Source organism: Anolis sagrei, chromosome 3, assembly GCF_037176765.1.
Source record: "Anolis sagrei isolate rAnoSag1 chromosome 3, rAnoSag1.mat, whole genome shotgun sequence".
NCBI classification, from domain to species: domain Eukaryota; kingdom Metazoa; phylum Chordata; class Lepidosauria; order Squamata; family Dactyloidae; genus Anolis; species Anolis sagrei.
Window position 1 is genome coordinate 110,617,878 of NC_090023.1, and position 10,551 is coordinate 110,628,428.

A 10,551-nucleotide genomic window follows, 5' to 3' on the forward strand; every position below is an offset into this window, starting at 1 on the left:
TTACAATCCAAATAAGCAGCAATCATTGAATCAAGCTTACGTCTTCCATATGGGCCCAGCATCCTATTAGGCAGTTACGAACATGCAACCTAAAGTTTCGCTATCATGACTGTTCCATATTCACAATCCCTAGTTTAGAGGATAGATGAGGACCATGAAAGTCTCCCAATCCCCACTTACCTATCGGAAAGCACTCTGATTGGGATCTGTTCCCATATTCTTAGGAAGTCGCTGGTTGATGGTCCCATCTTCACTCTTGCGAGAGAACTCCAGTGCAAGGAGTAATTGCAACAGTACCCCTGCTTCTGGTTCTTGTAACAGTTATTGTTGAAGAGAAAGGATGGGAACATAATTTTGCTGCTTCTCAATCAATAGGGGAATAGACTCCCATTGATCGCAGTGACTGCTGCCCAGTAAGTAGAGATTGGGGGGACTGGGTTGGGAATCAGTATGTAACTCTGTAACTATGATATGTAACAACCCAACTGGATCTTTGCCCGGTTTCATCAAGAGATCCATGTAAACTAAACTAAACATTTATCTCAGTTCATTCAGGAAACAGGTGCTTTGTTTTCCTTTTAGCCAATAAGGTGGTCACAATGGGCTTTGGGATTTTTGTTGCAGTGTTTCATATTCTGGAAGCTATCAATTTCAGGCAGTTGTATCATGCTTATCACCTCTAGAGTATTACAGTTTGGAATAGGTGACTAGGGACATCTAGTGGAGAACACTAAAGATTTCAATCTATACCAAATGAACAAGGTGATGATGAAGTACTGAAGCCTGAAATTGGTTGAAAAGCTTAACTGACTTAATGTTAATTCTTTTTCTCCATTAAACTGGTTCATCATGTACAATTCCCAGTTACCTTGGGCCAGCATGTGACGCCACACATGAACTGGGTATTACTGATTCTCTCAGACTTTGCCACCCCTTGTTTGTGTGGTTTACTCCCCCCACCCCAATGTATCCTTTAAAAACATTCTGGAAAGCTGGAAGAATCATGGTATTTGATACCACAGAGAACTGTAACAGGAGGAAGATGGACTGGCTTCCTATATCTTTGAATCTTGGTTTGTGGAGGAAAGCCATGACAATATCATCCATTTCTACCCTGGTTAGATAGCTGATTTAGTTCAACTACAACAAGAAGTTTCTTAAAATGGAACATTTTAAAGGAAAGCTCCATGACTTATACTATGTGTGGAATTAGATTGATGCAGAAAGTGGTCCACATGACACATTTCTCCTTCATTATATAATGACAAACTGAAGAATGTGCCCCATTAGTACCTGCAAAATTGCAGGGGTTGGTGGGGCACACATATCAAGTCACCCACTATAACTACGAATGCCAGCCCATAAGCAAGGGTACAGCATGTCACCATCATTTCCAGTGAAATGTCATAGTGCATCTCATGGAGAATGTTCGGTTGGTTTTACTGTGTTTTACTGAATTAATTACTACATACAGTTCTGGGATTCTTTAACATTTAAAATCAATATAACCATTTTCAAAAATAAAAGGAATAAAATGAACACATTAGAGATCATGGGAAGTATTCCAAGTAATAGTCTCATGGCTGTGCAGTGATGGTGGTCATCAGCAATATGTGTAACAATAAAGCAGACTGGAGTTGCTTCAATATCTGTTAAAAAAACTTACATTCATGAGTGTACAGAGCAAAAGGCAATATGATAAATGAGGACTAGTACACTATAGAGTTTGAGGCAGTCTCTTGTAAAAAAAACCTCCCCTGTTTTCAAGAATCTAAATGTCCCTGTGGTTTATTTAAATATTATTTTAGGGAAAACGTTCATTTACTTTTTCATCATTTTTTGCAAGTACAAAGGAAAATGTTTAAAATACACAACACTAAACATCCAATTAAAATATTCAATAAAAGCATAAAAAATCCCAATAGCAAACTAATATAAAACATAATATGGTTTTGGAAAGACAGCTTAAACTGAAATTGAGTTGACACTTTTTAGAAATACTGTATATACACAGGTATAAGTCTAGAAATGTTGCTCACAAAAATCAACTAAAAAATCCGGGGTGCCTTATCCATGGGTCAATGTAAGGACTGTATCTTAACTTTTATGAAAAGGAACCATTGTTTTCTCTTAGTAGAGTAGCAAAAAGGCTGTCCGAAGAGAACCCTGAAGGAGCACTGAACCACTTTACTGTCTCTATCATAGCAGTATTACTGACCATTTTGAATGCAGATTGCGGAACCATAAATTTAATCCCAAATCCTTAACTACAGTGTAGGTCAGCCAAAGACTATTAAAATACAATAAAAAGTCAGCAAATAAATATTAACAACAAAACAATAAAATAACAATAATTGATTTTCTAGTGACTTTTAAATAAATGATGCAACTCTCTACCACAAGGCAAGCATTTTGGCATTTCAGCTGGCTCAAATGTTACTACACAAAGCTTTTATTAAGTATAAGAATGTTTCTTCACATAGCTTCTGAGGTATTGGTAACACTATGAAGTGAACAATTTGTGGAGATCATGTATTTAAAGAATCGGAAACTGCACCACTTGATCCTTGTTTTCTGTCTGTTGGGTCCACTGTTGAAATCCTCTTTCCACTGTGATGGCTGTTGCTATTTCCAATGCAGATTGGGCTTGAAACATTAACATAAATATTAAATTAAGTAATGTATATTAGTACTTAAAAACAACCAGATAACTGAATTTAATATTTCTTGTTTGTTGAATCAAGTGCCTAAATTAATAAGCACTTTATATTTTGTTTACCTCTGCATAAAAAGGTTACTTTTTGAATTATGACCACTCCGACCCCCCATCTACAAATAATTTCCCAGTCAGTATGGCAAATGGCCTTGCTCACTTGAGGATTCTGGGATCTATGAAAAGTAACTTTTCCAAGCTGTGCCACTTATGAGATTTGAAACACGATGGACCTCACTATATGAAACTTCTAGGCCATGGTATTCCCTCAATAGCAGAAATTTATTGATATAGTTATCCTCACCATTTCACCTCTCCCAAGGGCTACATTTCTGCAAAGGTTTGCAGATTCATTGTCCAATGGCGTTCCTTTGGGTAGCAGTTCTGCTGCTCCAGAGGTTTTGTTTTAACAAATAATAATTTATTTAAGGCAACTCCACAACTGTAGCAAAATTTAGGTTAAGTGAATAAAAATAATGAGTTACAGCAAGGGGAAATCAGGGGAGAAGGACAATCCTAACCACCTGATGTCATTTCTGTGCTGACATGCCAGCACAAAAGTGAATCAGGAGATCATCACACAAGATAAGTTGCAGGGCTATGGCATGATAAAGGACTGTTAACAGATTTTGCCCATCAATAGCAGGGGATGGATTTGTTGTAGAGAGGTGGCGGACCAATTATGGGTTGTGCTTGGCATTATGTGATAGGAACCATCACCACAGGTCCTGCTTCTATGCCAGTTTGCCACCTTCATGAAATTAAGTAATATGTCTCTATAATGTTCACTTCACTCAACATTATGTGGCCAAACACTGTAGAAACCATCCCAAGTTGGTAGTTGTAGCTGGTTAAGTGGTCTTCTGACTAGTTTGACTCATATTAAGGATGCAACAGTGTGAAAATATTTGAGGAGTGAATTATTATTTTCACTTCATTAATTAATTTTCACATTATTCATTTGAGAGCTGGCTTGATGTGGTAGTTTGAGAATTGGACTGTGACTTTGGAAAATAGGGTCTGAATACCTGCTTGACTGTGGAAACCCATTGTGTGATTTTGGGTAAGTCACACTCTCTCAGCATTAGAGGAAGGTAAGAGCAACCCATCTCTGCACAAATTCTTCTATGAAAACTATGTGATGAATTTGTTCTAGGGTCTGTATAAGTCAGAAATGAAATGAAGGTACTATTTCTTTATTTCAGTGTATATGCCTTTCCATACTCTGTAGAATAAAATCAATATCAATTAAACTATAATTTTATAAGTTTATTACTTGAGCATTCAGAAGACTGCTTCACAATGCAAAAGCATTTGTGATAATTAATTATGTATTTTTCCCCTTGCAGGGCTCTATGACAACTATCCAACCAATGCAGAACCAGAATGCTGTGATGTCAGATGGGGACTATTATCAGATAACCAATCCAAAGGGACTATAAAAACAAGTGACTCGATGATGTGTCACCGGACATCACTTACAGTTTCATCAGCATCAAGACTGTGTAACAGCAGACTTAAACTGTGTGTTCTTGTATTAATTCTCTTACATACAGTACTAACGGTCTCAGCAGCACAGAACTCAACGGAACTGGGCTTTGGAGGCATAACAAATTTGGAAGACCATTCAGCCAATGAGGAATAAAAGAACTGATCCATCTCCTCCCACAGGCACACAGCAGTCCCACACATACTGCAGTCAAACATGAGAAAACTGGGTCCTTTTGCCCTCCGTTAACTCCTCCAAAGGCCTTCTGGGTAAAACTCAACAGATGGGCCATAATCCAAACAAGGACACATCATATACAGCTTTTTATTGACTAAAAGGCTGTCTGGTGACTTAAATTTCTCGCACCATTTTATACACTGTGTTTTAATGTTTGGAGTTTCTTTTTTTTGGTTTGTTTTTGCACTTGTTAATACAGGATTTTATTTTTTTCGGACAGTTTCTCAGAGCTAAACTAAGTCTTTTCACTGTCTTATCTATTTCTAGTCATTGTGTGTGTTCATCCAATAGTTCTGTCTTTTATGTCTTGTCAATTTCTATTAGAGAAAGAACTGCTGTGATTCCATGGCAAAACTAGCAGATTAAAAAAATGAAACCAGCCCCCTAAATGGCCGTGTTCCCCACAAAAATGGTTCTCCTTCTTCCCCTCATCCGAAGTGCCCCAAAGCAGACAATGCCCGCTTGCTTTCTGTCTGTGTAATCACAATGAATGGGCGCATGTCTCAGATGAGCCTCTGCCACTGTTGCATTTGAGTCCCCTGACTGAATAAACCCAAAGTGAGGCTCCATGGGTGGAGGGCAAGGAGGCTGTCAGAAGAATGAAGTGCTCTCCATAGGATGGTGAGATTAGTGAAAATTGTAATGTAAAGAAATCTATAACAAACTGTTGCTCCAATTCCCATTTTCAAAAAAGTCCAGTCCTTTTTCACTGGTCAGTTGAACAGGAGCAGCCTGGTTTAGAACATGGAATGTGAAAAACAGGTTAAGGGCTCAGCAAGTTGAGGAGATAGGAGGCCATCAGAATGGCGATGAAAAGTTTGGCATTCATTGTGAATTACAATTTTAATTCTTCTACAGTCACTTAATTGGCACATGCCAATATAGAAATCTATAGGGGCAAAAATCTTTTCTCTTCTTTTCCTGACAAAGCTGTAGAACACCTACAAGGGTTTCATTCGGAGGCTGCCTTCACACATTGTGATTGCTGTGAGAAGAACCATTTCTTTGCAGAAAGTATAGTATTTGTGGACATCACACATGGGTGTACACACATCTAGTGCACATATGAATGTACACCTGTCTTGGATTTGCTGGACCAACCAGAATCCCCAGAGAAGTCCACTGGTGCATTAAGATGGAGGTATACAAATGTCTGACATCTCTGTGGTTCTATCTTGCAGCAATTTAGTGTGTGAAGCTCTCCTCAAATTGGGGATTGTCAACATACCACATGTTGGGATTGTCAACACGCCACCTTCTAGGTGTTGATGGACTGCAACTCTCCCAGCAACCCTAACTGATTATATCCAATGGTGAGGAATGATAGAATTGGCAGTTGAACCTCACCTGGAGTTTGTAGTTTGTCCATCCCTGCATTAAATATTGCATTTATATGAAATCATCCTTGAAAGTGAAGGGGGTTATGGCATTGGGAATGGATAGGAGATAGAATAATATGTTAGTTCACACAGCTGAGGGAAAACATTTCTCCTTTTTCTTTAAAATAGATCATTTTCATGCGTGTGCAATAAAATTGATATGATGGGCTATGCGTAGTCAAGTGGGGTGGGGGATGAACAATCCAATTGCCTTTTTCATTGCTTTTTTGGGTAGGATCATATCACATGCTGAGTGTATGAGAACTTGCTTTTTAAAAAGGCTTTTTAGAGTTTACACTAGAATAAATGGAAGGAAAAGTTAATAAGGGCTGTTTTTTTAAAAAAACTTTTCAATCCTTCCTGTTCTCTAACTACACTTGGAAAGTGCACTTTAGAGCTGTTTGCTGTGTAGCTGGGAGATGAAGGAAACAAAAAGATAGTAAATATTCTCTTAGCTCTAATCTATTATCTGCATTCTAGCTATCAATATCCTTCTTCCCTGTCCCCTTTCAAGAAGCATTTCTGTTCATCACTGCGGTGTTGATATGCATTTTAATTCATGTTTTCTGGTTTGTGAAGTTCTGCAAAAAAGGAAAGAAAAGACAAGACAAGAAAAAGAGAACAATCCCTTACTGCTTTGGCAGGTTAAAAATAATGCATTTGTTAAGATGTATAAGCTCACCTATTTTGCAAGACTTCTTGTTTTGATAGTGTTTTGCTATGACTGAGAATGAGGATCTTAAAATGACCTGTGCAAATACAAAAAAGCACGTAAAATGCAGTTTTCCAGCTTCAGTTTCTTTCCTGACCCTTTCCCCTTCTCTCCACTGTGCATGCGCACTCAGAGGTATCCTATTTACGCAGCATTAAAAACATGGTGCATTTTTTGCCTGAAAGAGCACATCTTATGAATGACGCTGGATATTATGGGAATGCTTTGAAGACAGATGGGTGGTGGGTGGGAAAGAGAAAGCTTTAACCATTGATAGAATGTAGATTTCAAAGCATATCAGGTCTATTACTAAAAGTAATGCAGCAATAACTGGGCTGGGCTGCAGTACTGGAGGGATGTAGGTCACACAAGTCAGAAAGCACTTGGGTGCGCTCTTGTTCAACTGACCTCTTCTCCTGATATTAAATGTGTATGGTCAGAAAACAGTTTGTTATAAACCTTGATCTACCTCTGCTGTGCAAAGGCCATTCAACCACATCCATTCCTGTGGCATACATTGCATTGTTTTGGTTCATTCGTGAACTAAACACATTCATCTTCTTTCTCCTCTTTTCTTTTCTTCTTTCTGGTTTGTACTGTCCCAATACAGTAGGGAGTTCCATTTATCTCATGGTTGAAGTAGCGTCTAAAGAAGAGATGCGGTTATAAACTCAGATGGCACCCTATTTTGCCTCATGGTGACGTACTGCAGAGAATACCAAATGAGAAATCATTATTCCTTCCTCTCCTATGTCATTTTGTAAAATGTGTTTTCAGGGGTGGAGAAACACAGCTCTATCACCCCTTGGCTTCAAGCCGAGAGTGGTATAAGAGGACAAGAGCTGAAGAAAAAACAGTGGCAACTTGATCCAAATGCTTTCAAAAAGAGAAGCCAAACTATGAGTAAAATGAAGCAGGAAGCACAACCCGTTTCAATTAAAGACGCCATAAAATATCCCCTTCCGTTTCAAATAGGTGCCTGCAGTTACATGGTCTGTGAATTCTTTGTCACCATTTTTCCATTGCCCTTTCTGTCATTTATTCATTTATTTGATTTTTTTAAAAGGAATATCATGTTCCCGGGGAGCCTGCTGCTGTGATGTATGTTACTGTTTGAGCCAGGGTATTTCTACTCCAGCAGTGTGGTCCGTATCTTTTCTTAGTGGCAGCTAGGAAATCACACATACAGAAAAAAGACTCTTTTTATGAAGTTCAGAGAAACGTAATCATGTATGATGCAAAACCTCATCCCATCCATTCCTCATCCGTAACAGTTTTCTTGGCACAAACCTGAGCATGCTTGATATTGTGCACCTATTACTTTTGCCCGAATAAATTTGCATCTTGCCACTGTAACTGCCATCTTGTTCCATTTCTCCTTGTACTGTAAAACTTGGACATACATGATGAACAACTGGCTTCAGAGAGACAATGCTCCAATATTTTACCATAATCTATGAAAAAATGATCTCTATTTTGCAGTCATATAGGGCAGACTTCCCCCTGATGTGTTTATTGTTTTATTTTCTGAAACAGAAAATTCCAGTTTGTGCAATATATGAATACTGCAAAGCCAAATGTCATAAGTCACAATCAGAGTTCTATGTTATTTCCTTATTGCATTTACATATGAGAATACATTATATTGACTTTTCCTTTCATTAAAGAGATAGAATACTTTTTGCAAATATAGCTATCCAAGGTTGTCCTTCCGCACATTAACAACAACAAAAAAGATGGCATGATGCTTAACATCCTTAAGCAGCACAAGAGAGCTGCCAGCTTCAAATGAGTTTGTTGAAGAAAGAAGATGGATAGAGTTTCCAAGAAATTTTAGTATAGTTGCCTATAAACACAGAACTACAGGTAACCGACACTGCTCACCACACATAAGAGTTGGCAAATGTGTCTGGGAATTGAATAGTACTACACAAACAGATAACTACACAATTATGATGTAGTGGTTTGTGTGCTGGATATACCAACTCTGGAGACCAGGATTCAAATTCCAGCTCAGCCATAAAAACCTACTGGGTAACCTTGGACATGTCACATTTCTTCAGAGAAAAGCAAAAGCAAACCACTTCTGAACAAATCTTACCAAGAAAGTCCCATAAGTCAGAAACATCATGAAGGCCTCAATGACAACAATTAGACTAGAAGAAAACAAACACATTTCTTACTCCCTGCCCTCCCCTCATTGAACATGTACAATATCATTTCCACTACATTATGCTATGTGTATAAAATGTATTCAGAAACAAGAAAGAAGGCTGAAATAAAATGAAGATCATTTTTCATGGAGTATAGGATAAAAGATCGTATAAACTGATATAAACAAAAATGCCTTGATCTTTATCCAACTGGTGATAGAGATCACATAAATAAGAGAAGGATGTGATATTTGATCTGCTAAAGCTTGTGGAATGTCAAGCTTTTGCAAACAAAAATTGACCTCTAAGCAACCTGGGAAAATCAGAAAGGCAATTTGTGCAAAACACCCTGGAGTGCCTCACCTGAGATTGTTATCATAACAGGAAAACGCTGACATAAGGACCTCTGAATCCTTGTTGTGTAAACTCAGTCTGTTGCATTATCCTCCATATTTTTTAAGTTGTAGGTTTTTCCATTGGAGTGTAATGTATGGCTAATGAATGGCTGCTGGTAAGCAGCACAATCTGAAGTTCCATGAACTCAAAGAGAAAATGCACATAGACATATCACTAGACATGTTGGAAACTGATGGGAATTTCAAATGTTGTGACATGTCAGGGGGACTCTCTGTTCAAAAAAAGGTACTTTTTTGTAAAAAAAAAACTAAATTTTTAGATACATCTAAAGTAAATCCTTGAATCCTGGCCTTGTACTAATAGTAGACATTCTAGCAGTACTATGACTACAACAACATTCACATGGTGAAATCATCTTAAGGAGGTACCAGAAAAAGCTGTTGGTGCAGCTTTAAAGGATAAACCAAAAATTTACGGTTACAATTTCAGTAGTCTGCATTTTGCATATTCAGTATCTTTCTCTGAATTGTCACTTGCCCTTATAGTACTCTACATCCAAAATATGTTGGCTTCTTCTGACTGTCCATCATCCTGTAGCCTCATTGTATTGCATCTGTAGGCCAAGCCACTTGACTCAACAGCATGCCAAAATTCTCTCTCCACACAACCTATGTGTACAAAATTATCTATGCTCTCTATGTGTAGAGATGCTACTGTGCCTCTGTGAAAGATTCCTGACAACTGGTCAAATCATTATATGCCTGTGCTGAAAAACCATGATGCTGTTGTGCAGTCATATGTCTGCCTGCAGTATCTTTTCAAATTTACGACAAAGAAATTTATCATGTCTGCTGGAATTATTCCAGCAGACATGGAATTCCAGGCACCCATGGAATTATTTCCTTTCTCCTCTCAGGAAAGGAGGAAGGTTAAGGCAAACGTTTGTAATGAGAAACTTGGAGTCATGCCAAAGAGTTTTCCAGCCTCTTAGACTTGTACTCCTCCCTTTAGCATGTGTGCATATGTGTCATTCACATACACACACATATGAATCTTCCCAGAAACTGGGGGATAAAATAAAAAGATTTTTTCTAATAGCTCTTTGGAGTGGTGGTTCTCAAGTTTGTACTTTTGTGGGACGTTTGAAAATTGCTGAGCTTCACAGCAGACTATTTTAACACATTTGGTTGGTTGTACAAATATTCATAAATTATATTGTAATAACTATATTCTTGCCTTTCTAATGTGGTGAATGAATCTGTTTGGGAAGCCAATTTCTGTGAAGCTGGGTGTAATGTCTATCAGCTTTAGCAAGAAGATAGGTTTAGAACAGTGACCTTTAACTAGCAAATTATAAGAGGAAACTAGTAGAGTGTGTCTGATTCAAATTATGAAAGACATGGGTCCTAGATATGAGTCCTAAACTAGGATCCTATAGTAACACACTGCTCACACTAGATAAGTGGTGTTACCTTCTTTTCACATGCGCAGGGGGTATGTGGTAGCAGTGT

The 10,551-nt window shown here is 38.1% G+C and overlaps 1 protein-coding gene across 1 annotated transcript in view; it reads left to right on the forward strand.

The window, feature by feature from the left end:
• NALF1 (NALCN channel auxiliary factor 1) overlaps positions 1-8,300 on the forward strand; it is a 434,567-nt gene extending 426,267 nt beyond the window's left edge. The window contains exon 3 of the mRNA XM_060769593.2: positions 4,063-8,300. Within this exon, the coding sequence (XP_060625576.2) occupies positions 4,063-4,358 (296 nt within the window). The 3' untranslated portion in view covers positions 4,359-8,300. The remainder of the gene's footprint in view (positions 1-4,062) is intronic.
• The last annotated feature ends 2,251 nt before the right edge of the window (positions 8,301-10,551 follow it).